This window comes from Anopheles marshallii, chromosome 3 (assembly GCF_943734725.1).
Source record: "Anopheles marshallii chromosome 3, idAnoMarsDA_429_01, whole genome shotgun sequence".
Classification (NCBI taxonomy): domain Eukaryota; kingdom Metazoa; phylum Arthropoda; class Insecta; order Diptera; family Culicidae; genus Anopheles; species Anopheles marshallii.
Window position 1 is genome coordinate 70748002 of NC_071327.1, and position 15596 is coordinate 70763597.

Sequence of the window (15596 nt, forward strand, 5' to 3'; positions counted from 1 at the left end):
TGCTCTGCCGAGGCGAACCATTGCAACGGACGCTGTAAACCCATCCGCATCCGGAGCACGGCTTTACCCGAACCGCTGTCGGTTCGTCCTTTCGGCACGGGGTTTGCCCCCGTTTGCCGAACCGTTTACCGAATGCACTGTGTGACCGGCTAGGTTTCGTCGAGTCGTGCTTTACTACAAGCGGTATGCCGAAGCGATCACCATGGTAACGATGGAGGACGCGTTCGGCAGACAGGGGACGGGGGCTGTATCAACAGTACACTTCGTGCCTGAAATGTTGGAGCATGTTTCGAGGTTAGAATTTTCATAATTGCATTATTTTTAAGTTGATTTAATTTTCATTTCATTCTATCGCATTGCTTAGTTAAACAAACACCGCAAGTAGGTGTTATAAATGCACTGCATGAGCTGATTTTCAATGATTTTCAATTATAGCGCATTAACTAGAAAGGAACTATAAAGGTAGCGAAAAATAAACAATAGAAAATAAAACGTCAAGAAATTAATACACCTTTCAAGCGCATTTATTTGCAAATGACTGTGTAGAAAAAATAAGAAAAAGATAATGAACAACACGTCAACCAAATGTTATAAACCAAACGTTTTTTTAATTTGTATAGCGGATGATCTACCAGAACCGATGAGTAAATAGTATAGAACCATTTTTTCTAGTATTGCTTACACTATAAAAAAAAACAATAACGAATGTTATAATATTATTGCAATTTGCTGATAAATATAGCATAACTAAATAAAAGTATTATAAAGCGAATATGTATTATAGCATGCAATTATGGCAAATTTACTACGAATGGAGTGAATAAACGCCAGTCAAGCAGGCCATCAAGCTGTACATCGCAAAACAAGCAGATAAATATCCAAATTTACCTTCAGATTGCAAAAGGCACAGGAGTCTGAGACACATTACACTATGTCACTAATAGCTATGTCCTTCTTTTTGCTCTTAGTCAATGAAATATTCTGCTATACAGGGACGAACTTACAAGTTCATTTTTTATAGCATCATTATTTCGAAATTACAGGCAGTCGTCGAGATACATTATTATAGCATTATAGCGCATAGGTCGAACACTGGTGCCTAATCGTTTATACTTCTATGTTAAAGAGTTGTATATCTTCTCTGTGCTTTATTTATTCCGTATTTAAGGCAACGTTTTGAATGAAAACATTAACAAAAACGAAAAACAAATGCTTTGTATTGAAGTAGAAGATATTTTCAACCCATTTGCCACGTTTTTTCCTAAAGAAATCGTTTCGTTTTTTCTGCATATTGTGTTGCTTGTAATGCGGCACTGATAGGCAAAATGTAACGTTTCGGCAAAAGTGATGACAACAGGTGTAGTTGTAACCTAAATTCCGCTCGTAACCTGATTCGGGGCTTGCCCGAACATTCCCCACCTAACGTTACAACCGAGCGAAGGGGAAAATACCGAGGCATCCCGGCAAACGTATCCTTGCGCAATGCACACTACCCGCATGCCACCGCACCGTACCGGATCGGGGAACCGTTTTTAGGGGGGTTCCAGCGTTACTCCGGGCGTGTTTGTACGGTTTTGTGCTGGGGTTGTAATTTTACGACCGACACCCAAAAGCAATGAAACGAACGCAAACGGATCGTTCGAACTGTGTGGCGCGCCGGGAATGGAGTACTACTACCCTTCAAAAGGAATACCGTCCGTATATGCAGTCTGGAGTTATTTTTGCTTCCTTTGCTTTTTCTTGGCATACGCTCAAATTACTACACAGCCCGCCGTACTTCCGGACTGCTTTCGCCGTATCGTGTCGAATCGGCAAGTGGCGAGAAAGAATTTCAACTCCAGCAAGTCTGGGCGAAACTGCCGTTCTGGGATGGACGAGGCAACGCGCCGCCTAAACCGACCGACCGAAATGCATGGATAATGACTGCTTACTAGACCACGACGACCACACCGCTGGCTTCTTGCCTTCACCGCGTTCAGGACACTCTAGCGTACAAGATGCGTAGCTTGTGTCTTCCCCCTTGTCCTCACCCCCTTTTACAGTCGGCTACACCCGTTGAAGCTGGATGAACACAAAGCCCCCTTTATTATTCACCGTAAGCTGCACTTTACGCGTCCATATTCACAAAACCCCCGGGCAAGCGTCGTTACGCCACTGTCCCGTGTCGGCCGCCTCCGTCTCAGTCGCTCATTTCGAATGATATCAAAAATTCTCCGCGTTTTTATGGAATGCACTGCGAAGTACAACGGTACGACGGGTCAGACAAATGGTGAACCACACAGAAAAATCCGTTCACCGTGCTATCTTCACCTCGGTTTGCATTGTACATTGATCGGCGACGCGCCGGTGGGGTCTCAGGAGGCGGCGAATTGAAGTTTGTACCGGGAGTCGGGGGGGATGTGTCGTCATGGCACCGTGGCGTTCGTTTGAAATGCGACCTGAACGTGTCCGCTGGCCGTATTGAACTTAATTTGATGGCAAATGGGTCGTCGTCTTACAGCGCTACCCAATTGACTCACATTGCGATGATGCTGTTGCCCACGGGGCAGAACACCGGAAGCACTTCAATCGAAACCTAACCAGCAAAACCATTTCTTCCAACTTTAATACCGACCGATTCGTCGCTCCCTCTACCACATTGGTCCTCCTCAATGCCCGTGGACAACTGCCCGGGACAGGATACGTATTTTTGCTTGTATTTTTTGTTACCACTCGCTTGATCAGCTTCTTGCGTGTGTCTGTCTAAGCGGACATGCCTTTAGTACATTTGGATCACCAGCTATAATCGATTAACGCTACAAGCGCTTCACTTTTCGCAATATCCTCCGAACTCGGCGGGAGATTTGTCCAACATTTTGTCGTAGAAGCATGGCCCAACCATATCCGGACCACATATGTGAACTTTCTTGCTTGCTTGTACTGTCGGATTGGGCCCCCGGATGAACGTACCGGACGAAATCGGCTATCGGCTAATGTTTGTGAAGTGGTTTAATTTAATTAAGCAGCAAAATGGATTTTTTATTAAGTGTGCTGATAAAAAAAAGCGGATCATGCTGTGATGAAATTCCACCATTGTTTGGTCCAAACTTTCATAGAACTGCTTGGCTCCGGCACGGGAGTTTTTGTGTGCGTAACGAAAAATTAATATTTATTTAATGAGCGAAAACATATTCAAAGCAATTAAACATCAATTAACCGTTCATTGCAACGATTGGTATTCAACACGCTTTGTAATGATAATGCCTGGCAACCGGAATCACGGAAAATGATACATGGGCAGGCATACCAATCATTCTTGGAATCAAGATGTATGAACCATTGAGTTAAAGTTGGTTTCATTATGTTTGCCATTAAACTATTTTTCGTAAAGTTTTGTACGGTAAAGAAAACCTCAATGTTGGAGTTTATAATGACTTTAATCAGTTTGTGTAGTTTGAATGTTTCGACCGTTTAGGAGTTTAACATCTTCACTCGATTGAACGGAGGTTGCCTATCTACTTTGATTGTTTGACAGATGGTATTAACTTAAGCTAAGATATAGCTCTATCATTGGAATTCAATGAATAACATTTCAACCGATCATTCGGGACATGCTGTTCCAACAGAAACTATTTAGTGCCTGTTAAACAGTGCCTCTTTCTTGATCAATCCATGTCAATTTGGGCCACGAAAGTTTGACCCGTCCAAATCGACTTCTTAAAAGATTTTATGGGGTCGTCTGGCGTCATTGTAATGACATAACTAACTCCCATGGAATAGAACAATCTAAAGTACATTGTAAAATTGTATCGCTAGTGTGCCAGATCTTACTCACTTATCGGGTGCTACAACCGCTTCGTGGTATTGGCCTACTGCAGGAGTCCTCTAAACTACCACGCCTCCTCTGCCCTCTGTGGACGAACTAAAAGGACTTTACGAGCTGGGTCGTCCGGTGTCATTCTCATGACGTGACCAGCCCATTTGGAACCTGGCTAGTATGGCGTCCTCTGTACGACAGTAATTGTAGTGGTTCCTCCATTTTCCTTTCACAGATATACGGGGCCAAATATGCTTTTGCACATCTTTCTCTCGAAGAGGGTTTTCTTGAGTTTTGAACAAACCCATGGGGGTGATACACTTCGGGGCCCCTCTAGGCCCCTATTTGTTTTTTTTTGCCTCCCACACGGTGAGGCCCTAGGCGACCGCCTACCCCGCCCACCGTTAGATCCGCCACTACATCAAAGGTCGTAGTTCAAATCTCATTTGAAGCCAAACAATTGCTGCCTCGATTTAGCCGCCAGTTACATGATAAACATAAGTTCCAAAAGGCCCTCAAGACCATTCATTATACGTGAAAGAAGGGTAGAAAAATGTTTTTGTCCATGAATGCTATATTTAGCCTTCTTCAGGTCCAGCTCTAACATCCATCGTCTGAGCACCTCACTCTCCTTAATCTACATACTTTGCGCTATCAGCTTGCGAGTAACTCTTCAAGAATGTAATTAAAGAAACTACAGATAGAATGGCAGTAACTGCCACTAACTGCTGACAAAACACTACCACTATAAATACTTCGGTTCGGTAACGGGTATGTTGGACGTGTTTATTTGTGTGCATGAAGAATTCACTCCTTTTACTTTGTGACGCAAAAACTGTACAACACACCATCGGTACCATAACATAATTACTTATCGAGCTATAACACTTCCGTAACAAGTGTAACACCTCCAAACCGTTACTTACTGCCCCTCGCACACCCAATCCGTTGTGTGTGTAAACTTTTGCCCGCTGCTGGTATCCCGAGTGTTTCAATAAAGTTCACTAAAGCGTTACCTCTTTTAGCGATACTTCTTTTGCATAACTTTGCCCGCACCGATTCATCGGTTCGGACTTTGCAATAGAACAACTTCTTCCGGGCCCGGGCAGCAAAGTTATGACGAGTTGACGATGGAAAGAATGTTCGCGACCCAGTTACGCTGAGGTGCTGAGGATGTTATTTAAATTTGTAAGCCTGGTGAAGCGATCGTTCCTTCCGCTTGGCGATGCATTTCCGGTACCGTGTTACATAGAGCGTGTCAAGAAAAAATATTAAACAAAATAAATACCGTGGTATTTGTTTGTATTTGAACAAGGTTAACATTAATGCATTTGTTAGCAGTGCGCTACCGAACAAATTGTAAATTATTTAGTCTTCATTTCTGATAAACATTTCACACCTATTTCACCTCGAATATTCTATCATCCAAAACGGCTGGCAAATTCATCGGAATTATTACGATACGGTGGGAACGAATCGTATCGGCCATAATTATTTATTGATTAGCCAACAAAAAAGCAAATTGATGCCAGCCATTTCATTTGCTTGGTTTCCATGTTTCACTTGCTCCCGGTGCGAATTCTTCCGCTTCTCCTTTCTATTGTGTTGTATTGTATTGCCGAGCGATTTTCATCTCATGTTTGTGTGTTCGGTTTTCTTGTTTTGTTTCTTTAACCACAAAAAAAAATCGTGTTCTACGTGGCGCAACAAGAGTGCTGGGGGTGTCGGCCCCACTGGAACAACTTATCGGAAACGATCGATTTTCGATGCTACTCTATTTTTTTTTTCGATCGTAGCAACCGTCAATCTTAAGGCTTCCTTTGGAACGAGTTCATTTGACCGATAATGCGCACCGAAGCGCGAATAGCAGACCTGACGAACCGTTCTCAAAATGCGTCCCCGGTACGGAGCAACCCGGGACAGGTTTCTTCATCATTGTCTTATCATCTTTGCCGATTCGGAGAAATCAATATTACAGCCTGTCTTCGGGAGGTATTTCGACGGTACGGGAAGAACGCGCGTTCTTCCACTAAGCGTTCGATTCAAATTAAAAAATGGCTTCAAAGTGACCCATTCGCTCAGCACTGCTGGAGCTAACCGTGCAAAACAATCCGATGGAAGTTCGCATCGCTTAACCAACCGGTGGTACACCGCCCAACAGTGTCAAATGTACACACGCTCCTCACCTGCGCAATCGGAACGGAAACACCCTTCCGAAAACCGTTGACCGTGATTGACATCTTGACACCCTGGCGTGTAATAAGGTACCCGGGGTCGGGTGGAACATCAAAAGCACGCGGCCAAATCAACGCGACCATCGATGTACGTGTTCACTTCACTACTGCTAACAGGCATCGAATTAGCAGTTCCACGTATTGGCCGGGCACCATTTTGCGTGTGCATTGTTTCTGATTTACAAAACACAATCACACACCCACAATCACAATCTCAATCACACAGAATATCTGTATGTTTTGCATAAGAAAAACAAAGCAATATGTTCATCACACCAATCACCTAAATTGTTGTACGACAATCCAAGGTTCAAGGGAAGGAACATCAAATGGAACAATTCGGTCGTTTCGGAGAAATTTAAAAATAAAACCAAGTGTTTCATCTACTATTCATCTCTATGGTTGTCTATCGCCACGTTTTCAGGTCTCAGATTTCTGATAAATTATTTTGAATCTGTACGAAGCACAGTCGACAATATGGACAAAAATGTTTCACATACGATCACGATGGACATTTTAAAACTTTTCTCTAAATTCTATTCCGATGGTCACAAACTGGTTGAGGGGTTTTTTTTTACAAAAAATGAAAGAATTCAATCTGATTTTTAATCAGGTTTTATCATCATTCACTTGTTGCTTTAGCAGTTGAAATAAAGAGCATTTTCCTGAAATGGAGGCGCCCAGTACCGTACTAAATTCGCGTGACGAGTTGGGTTGAGTCTGAAGCTTTGCAAGTGCGTATTGGCATTGATAATTAATGAAATTCAATCTTAGAAAATTCCTCTCAGTCGCTAGAGTCCCTCCCCTCCCCCCGTTAGGCATTGTTGTCAAGAATTATAAAATGTTAAGAAACCCAATGGCGCAAAAAGGGACAAGCTGGTAGACTAAATGGCTCATTAAACTCCTGCTGGGGGCACCATTTTTAAATAACTTCCACAGAGCCCTCGGACCGTCTTCCCATAGAAATGGTGTTTAAACATATTGATTGTCAATTCCTTCTTTTCAGGATCAGGAAGAAACAAAACCATTCCTTTGCAAGCAAGATCTGATGATGATGGTGTGATACCCGTATATTTTCACATTTTCCTGATTTGTTTATTTCAATTGTTTGTACATTCGTATTTTCGTCATCTGTGTCGTTACTGTCGTGCACTCGTCTAAGGCACAACATTAAGAGACAAGCGATACAACGGTCCTGTGATGTTGGGTACTAAATTAACTTCACGAGCTGCTTATGAAGATGATGTAAGCAAATTCAACGGAACTTGCCATTTGTTTCGTCAAATTTTAAGTAAATCCAACGAACCTTTATGTACCAAATTGCTATATCCTTCCTCTATTAGAACTAACACACCAAGATTACAACTCCTGTACCTTGAAGTTACTCGAGACATTTCACTTTAGGCCACTTTTTCAGATGAAAAGAAATTTGTGGTCTATCTGTTACAGTGAGCTTCTTCAATTAGCTTTTATTTGGCATATGAGGAAGCCTTTTGGAAGGAGGGAATGGTGCTCTGAGACCAGCTTAACTATATAGAAATAAACATATATTCATATGTTGTTTCACACTACACTTGTTTCGATTGTACCTAATTCGAGAATGTGTGTTCCACCTTTTGTGATGTACCTTCCAAAGATTGCCAATAACTCTACCAACAGCTCACGATATTCCTCCATAGGCAATTATTGCAGCATCCACCTGCTAAATCAGATTCACCACCGCAACAAAATGGCGATCACGCAACAAATCAATTCTGCCAAAGCTCAACTGACCTGAGTAAAAGGCTTGCTGTTCCCCGTGCCTTGCCCTTCCTCCAGCGATGGTTCGTCCCTCCTGCACGCCATATACGCCAATACGACGAATCGAACCGCAGCTGCCAAACTCACAATCCTTCCAACAATCAGCAAGCAACGGCACGGATTACGATGCCACGGAAATTCGGTTCGAATTATTCCACCAAATCATTCGCTACCGGGTTTTTGGACCGATTCCGTGTCAGAATCGATACAAGCTGTTCGGCTTACAATGCACAGGCAATCTGGGCAGCACAGAAGTGGCATACATTGGGCTAGTAAGTCGTAACCATTGAACCGCATTGGGGGAGGGATTTTTTTTCTCTCTCGTCCAGCCACCCCACATTTCCAAATTCACCAAGCAAGACGTGCACGTGTATTCGAACAGCATCGACTCCGGCAACCATCAATCATCTACATAACACACAGCCCCCCCTCTCTCTGCTTGTGGGAAGTTCTTTACCGCTTAAAGGCCACATCCAAAACCACAAAGTTCACCTTCACGCATAAATGTGCTTCTATCAAGCCTTTAACCAGCGTACCCACTCGAAGTGTTACTGCAACCTATGCAATGTGAACTTTGATGACAAAATCGTTTCCTTTATGTATTTTATTTTTTTAATAACAAAAATTGTTTTACATAAAATTGAACAGACCCAATCTAACGCAAGTGGACACAATAAACGCTACTAATAAATTGCATCACTTTATGCAAGCACAAATCGGTCACGAACGCTACACTCTCGATCTTGATCAAAGGGAAGTTCGTGGCACGTAACCGCAAGCACTACTAACCACAACTTGGAGGGGGGGAGATGGCTCCGTAGCTCGACGACTTGCTAAATCACAATGAAACTTGAAACACTTTAAACCCACTTTCGTCAAAATGCTTCCCCACAAAGCACTCTCGTCCTTGGGCAGAAACTTGATGCAAACACAGCCTTCCGGCTAGAAGTCAGCCGTAGTTCCTCCTCTGTCAGAATAACAAATCTCCGATAGCCTAGTCCGGTAGCTAGCTTTCCTGCTTTTGCTGGAATCGATAAGAATTAATAAGCTAAATGGCACTTCATCAGCCCGGAGCTTTCATGTCACGCGGCAAATCAAAAGAAGGGCTTCGAGCCCGGGCGGTACAAAACACAACGAACCGTGTGCGTCGTTTGCATCCGAAAACTTCAAAGATCAGCTCGGCCCGTTCTGCCACGTCCGACCGTGGCACGGTGTATTTAAACAATTTTCGTGTTCGCTTTGAAGTAATGGCAGTGATCTGCAGATGAAGACACAGACAGGGTCAGGTCTGTCGCTTCGAGCCAGCAAAAGCTACCGTTTGCTTTAAAGTAACTCTATCCCCCGATGGTCCGATACCATTACAAAACCCCCCCCCCCGTTTGTGCGAAATGTGCTCAACAAAACAAACAAATCAAACACCGACAAGAGAGACAGAGTGAGAAAGAGAGAGAGAGATAAAAAAACCTGGCACTTCTCTGCAGAGAGCTCACATAAATTACACACACCTTTACCCGCCCCATTTATGTGAGCTTATCAGGACCAACCCCCTAAACATAATATTCATCATAATATCATCCTGTCTCCGCTGGTCTCGCTCAGGACTCCCCTTAACTGTGGACCATCTTTACCTTAACTTGCCCTCGGTACCCGTGAGGCTTATCGATCCTTTCCCCTCGGCACAACTATGGCCTAACAGCGATGCCACCGCCGGAGGCTCATCGCGAGTTCCTATCCTTCCGGTAGGGCGCTTACCATTACCGTGCGTCCTCTCGTTCGCTACGTTGCCACCATTTCCTTACACGCGACGAAGATATTTTTACAGCAAAAAATAACGAACCGATTACACACGGCCCGGCCGGATTCAGCCTTATGGTACAACTTTTCCCCTTTCCAGGCGCTTTTATGCTACCTTCATCAGACTTGAGTCTGGATTTATTTTTATTTTCCATCTCCACGCTGGTTCATCGTCTCGGAACGTGTCAACGCCATGTTCGTCAGCGGCATCTTTCTTGTTCTTTGGCGACGGAGTAGACACTACTACTTTAGCCCGCTTCTATATGTCAACCTGCATACGCTCAAACCTCGTCACTCGTTGTCGAAGGATGTGACGCGCTAATGTATAACACGCTGCAGGGAGGAGAGACCAGAGGTCAGCTTTCATCGGGAGAGGCTGATTGTTTTGAATTTAATAACACAAACCATTGCACCGGGCAGATCCGACCAAAACGTAATCCTTCCTGGGGATGGTGTCATCATTGTAGCAGCCGATATGAACTTGAAACTTCGAAGCGAACGATGCATGGTATGTCAGTAAGTCAGTTGTTAACCATATTTAATGAATACACCGAGAGTTTGTCAGTCAACAAAAGAATTATTTAACAACAACAAAAAAAAAACGGACGTGTAAGTGTAAACAAGTTAGTTCTCTCGAGCGTTAACGCACACGCTCCTCAACAGCACAGTGGTTAGGTTTGCTTCCTATACTTGTTCAATCGTTTTTTTGTTTGTTTGTTTGTTCCACTTTGCTTCGCAATTTAGCGCGTTTTGTTCTTTGATCGTGTTTGTTTCCCACTTGTTATAATATTGTTTTTTTTTTTGTTTGTTTGTTCGCTTAGAACTACTATCAACCTAATTATGTACAATGATGACTAACAGTGCACAATCTGATTGTGCTACTACAGCAAATGATAATGGATTATACATTATTAAAACAAGTAAAACCAAGTACAGCGATTACAAGAGATGGCTTTTGTGATGCGTTTGGCAGCAAACAACGCACGTCTATCGGCGATACGGTTGCTTCGAGTAACGGCCACGATCGTTTTCATTTTTCAACGATACAAAGTAACTATACACTACGATCCACAGGTACACGTAAACAACTGAACAAAAAAAAAAAAGCAAGAAATGTTTAATTAATATTCGAACTGCAATGTAGACGCGACACTTCCGAAACTTACCAACCGCAAGCAACCCAATCGCAAGCCAAAGCGATCCACCCAAAATGTATCCATCGATGAAGTAAACGACCGCATTGTAAATCACGCTAATCAGCAGCCCGATCGCGAGCATCAGCCCGAGCACGACCCACGGCATCATGAAGAAATGGTTTTTCTGCAATCGAATAACACCAAAACGCGATTACTCCAAACCAAGTTCCACCAGCACGGTATGCTCACCTTCATCACGCCCATGATCATCAGCAGCGAGATCAAGATGGTCATCACCAGGTTCAGCGCGTAGATGATTTTCACCACGTTCTGGGGCAGCCAATCCATCAGGATGGTTTTGAAGTCGATCCGGACGGTGAAGATCAGTATGATGGAGATGATCGACAGCAGTATGCCGAGGATGCCGGTCGCAATAGAACCGCTGCGGAGCGAGTAGCACCGGCAGCAGGAATTCACCAGCGGTTGTGCCATTGTGATGGATGTCGCTGTAACAGCAAGCTACGAATGAGTTGCTGTAAAGAAAATAACGGAATTTAAATGAGAATTATAGTAAGTAATGCAAGAGCCATCAGGGTTAACATACTAACGGATGACTCCATGTTAAACGACGAACGTTTGTATAGAGTTCTTCAATATAACTTTCTCTTAAGTGCAACAACCAGTTGTCAATATTCGAATGTCGCTTTCCTGACCATAAAAACCAATCAAAAGTTAAAGAGTCAATCACCACTGAGGTATAAAACATCGCATTAGACGTTACCTCCAAAAATTCTTATCCAGACTGTACTCACTAAGTAGGCGGCCGGAGGTGTATTGGAAACGGCGCAGGTCTTCACACAACAGGACCGATCCAAAATCCCATCCGGACCAATCCACCGTAGACAGGACTAACTATCTGGCTACGTGATAAAATTAAGTCTAGTGAGCCAGAAATGGCAGGCATGATCTATAGATGGTCGTTACGCCAAGAAGTGATACTGATACTATCTTGTAGTGGGTGCTAATCCACCATTTTAAAATTCATAATAAGAGGAGCTCAATATAAGAGCTTTTCTTGTATGCTTACAATAGATTCCTTCCAGGTTCTTTGGCGTACTACAAGGAACACCTTCAATTCCTTGGTTTTGATCAATTCATTATATTGTTGCTCTCCAGACGTTATTATATTGTAATTCTTGTACCGATAAAATAGATTAGCATGCGTTGCTCAACATTGTTCTAAGCATGGATGTTTGACGTTTACAGAAAAGATAAACAATAAAAAAACGCAGACGACAGATTAACAAAGTTAAAATGCAATCATACAGGAGCAGTAGAAGCGTGAATTTCTTCCGGAGATCCAGTGGAAATTTCATGAACTTCGTTTGGTAAGGCTAGTATCATCATACAGGAATACCCCAAGCAGAAAGGAACTCTTGTACATAAACGTAGTACACTGCTATTTTTGAAGTACTGTAAAACTTCGATTATCCGGGGCATGATTAACTGGCGAGCGGATTATCCGTGAGCTAAACAATGACAGCTAGTCAAGAAAAAACGACAGCGAATAGTTTTGATCGTTTAACCAGTTGACGTCCCAAGAGGAACTTGAGTGTGTTCTTTAAAGGGTTTATCTAGTTAACCTCCTTAGAAATATTGCATATTGTTAATAAACAATCATCTTTAGTTATTGCGCCTACAAAGCTGACAGGACCGGTTATCCGTTGAGATCGATTAAATTTAGATTTAAGATTATCTGCGATGTTTTTCAACGACTAATTAGTTTACTAACGTTTACTAAATGAATTTAGAGCAACTAACATAAACTAAAGCCAACATTTGACAAAAATTGCACGTAAGAACCTTCATAGCGTTGTCACATTTTTAAGATGATTTCTCCTCGTAAATAGTGCGATGCCCACTATTTGCAGCGGAGCTTTTCTTTTCGTTCCAACCGAGGACAGTTAATGCATGGTTCATTATTGTCTTAACCCTAGCGTCGCTCGCTACCAGCTACGTACCAGTAATCCTACGAGGCAACAATGTTTCCCGCGCCCTTACGCTAATTACGGCGCAACAAACCAACTCGCACCACAAAATCCTCCACCACCGAAATGCATAGCGCCACCCGGTTGTCTTATCTGTTTTACCACGCCTTACTATCATTAAATAGGCTGCATTCGTGTATAATGTGGCGGGGCAACGGAGCTCCAGTGTCGGCTGCCCTGGGTGGCAATGCGAAAAGGCAAACCAGCCACCAAACACTTAAAAAACCGGCACACAAATACTTCAAAGTCTTCGGAGCAAAAGAGCTACGCCCGTTTCACGAACAAGACGGTACGGCGATGTGCATATTGGAATCACACAAAAATGCGCACATAACCGCGTGTAATTTAGTCGAGAACACGTGCACAACGCAGCAAATATTCATGATGAAGTAGCACTTGACTAAATTAGTACGCCATTTCGCCCTGCGAACACGGAAGTGCTACGCAGAACAACATGGAACTGCTGCGTACTTCATCTCTTTCATTATTTGTTGCTTTTTCCACCTCTTCCCTCCCCCTGCTGTCCATTGTTTTCTTACGAGAGGCAAACTTTTATTTTATCACAACAATCATAGGGGCTTGAAAAACTTTGCATGGCGCAACCGATGCAAATCGGTCGTTCTAAATGGAAGCCGAGTTTAATTTATGAACTCCGGCAGGCACATCATGCAGTTTGTCATTGTGCCAAAAATTATTCAGTAAAGGTGTAAACTACACGACTGTAAGCCGGCAGCATTTGAGCTCCAAATAGGACGGGTTCTTCTCTACTGCCCAACCAACCCTTTAATACCAAAGTTAAGAAAAATTCTTTGCAGTTTTGTTGCTCCTTTTTCGCTCCGGATTAATCTCAAAGTCGATGACATCACAGCGGCGCATTAGCTAGGTTGGTCTTAGCCGGACCGTAAATCGATCCGACTGGAACGTTTTTATTACAAATCGAGACAAATTCAATCCTTCCGGGCTGGAAATTAACTGGCTCGGCAAGCTGGACGTGGCAATTACCGGTGAGTGGTGGTGCTGGTGGTGATATAATTAATTTACTCGCATGCTATATAGGATGAACGTTTTACGACCAGCTTGGGCCAGAAAAAGCTTGGAAAATGAATGATTTAGGGTGTCTTGGAAAACCTTCCTTCAAGGTAGTTCTGATTATTGAACCTCGTTTTTTTTTGCTTTGGGGCGAAATTGAATTATTGCTTTGCTTTAATTTGTTGGGTTTTTCTTAGACTGGGAAAATTCGGGTTGGGGAAAATTCGATATCGCTAGCGGGGCAGGCCTTCACACGACAGGAACGGTTCAAAATCCCAACCGGACCATTCTCCTGGAACAAACATTGACAATCCGGCTGCATGGTAAAATAAATCTAGTAAGCCAGAAATGCCAGGTTCAGTCTTTTCCCGAGTTACACGAAAAATGCCAGAGAAATCACGTAACTCGAATTCCCTTTTGTAATATAGTTTATATTAAGTGATCAATTACTTTTTTTCACGTTGCGAAGCACATTAATAATAGACATTTTTATGAAAATTAATACTTGTAATATTAAACAGTAAGTTAATTTTAGGAAAATTTTAAAGTTAACAAACAAAAACTTCAATTCCACACTCAAAATTGCACGAACTGTCAAAATTTTGTGATTTGCGTGTCTCGAATTCGCGTCACTCGGGAAAAGACTGTATATGACTTAGTAGATCATTACACCAAGAAGAAGCAGAAGAACGAGAAGAAGAAGAAACAAAAAGAACTTTTCAAGTGTACATTCTGCCAAGCAATTAATTGTTATCGCTCATGTTATCAATTAACGACTAACTTGTTCGCGAATCAACTAGAACACAACGCTAACAAGCTAATGAAGCTAATCACAAGTGAACGATACGAGTAAACAAATTAGCTAATTAACCATTCGCGAACAGGGAAAGAGAGAAGCAAAACAAAATCACAAAAACCGAACAATTAAATTCAAAACATCGCCTCTTTTATTGCCCCGGCCCTGATCGAAAGTAAAGCAAACCCCAACGAAAGCACCATCATCCATGCTCCGCGCCAAGCCAAAAACCAAGTTCTAAAGAAAGGCGGTCTTCGCCGATAGAGCGCTCTTTTTTGGATTGGCGTGGCCTCCAAAAAACACCCCGACGGCCGACCTAATTTGTACGCGCGATGGCCGCAAAACGCTCGCAACCCGACGGAACCCACTCGCGGTGAAATATATAAACAACTATTTCAAGATCAGCCGCGGCCACTGTTTGCGGAGGGGGGAGGTAGAGGGGGTGTTTTGGTGTGTCGCGCTCACTACCACGCGCATCACGCAACTGCGAGGTAGACGGCATCGGTCACCAACACACCTGTAGCGTGCGTTGTTTTTTTTTTTCCTCAACACAACACGCGCCCACTAGATGCGTCACCCACTGTGCGCTTTTGGCATTCGGCTTTATGTTTGGCACGGTAGACATTTTATGCGACAAACTAAGGTTTATCTAATTCGTTATGCTACGAGCACAATCGTATCGATACAGCCTGCTTGGTTTTTCGATTTTTGCATCTCGTGTTAGTGTTGGTGTCTTGCCTTGCTGCCCACTGTGGATGCGTCTCGGAAGGGGAACGGCTGCTAGCAAAAGGTGTATCTTTACAGCCTCACCCCAGCCGCACTGCAACGTTGGGGCGTAAAACTCGACTAGTGAAGCGAGAATTACCGAAAAACGCATTTTTTACCCCATCGTTTCGCACTGCTTCCATTTCTTTTTGGGGCTAAAAATAAAACATGATCGCGCCGATGTGCGGCGGGGTATCC

General features: G+C 43.2%; 1 protein-coding gene across 1 annotated transcript; it reads right to left on the bottom strand.

Moving 5' to 3' along the window:
* Positions 1 to 10611: 10611 nt before the first annotated feature.
* LOC128713883 (uncharacterized) lies at positions 10612 to 11252 on the bottom strand. The gene is made up of 3 exons (XM_053808754.1): positions 11010 to 11252; positions 10791 to 10944; positions 10612 to 10712 (listed from the first exon to the last, which is right to left on the bottom strand). Exons 1-3 carry the CDS (start codon positions 11250 to 11252, stop codon positions 10612 to 10614), a joined length of 498 nt encoding a protein of 165 aa, XP_053664729.1.
* Between the last annotated feature and the right edge of the window lie 4344 nt (positions 11253 to 15596).

What these genes read in the sequence shown, in the direction of transcription:
- LOC128713883 (XM_053808754.1), bottom strand. Translation starts at nt 11,252, where the DNA reads ATGGCACAACCGCTGGTGAATTCCTGCTGCCGGTGCTACTCGCTCCGC. An exon ending in TGATCATGGGCGTGATGAAG is followed by an intron (nt 10,945 to 11,009) that starts GTGAGCATACCG and finishes ATTCGATTGCAG; the next exon opens with AAAAACCATTTCTTCATGAT. An exon ending in GATTGGGTTGCTTGCGGTTG is followed by an intron (nt 10,713 to 10,790) that starts GTAAGTTTCGGA and finishes TTTTTTGTTCAG; the next exon opens with TTGTTTACGTGTACCTGTGG.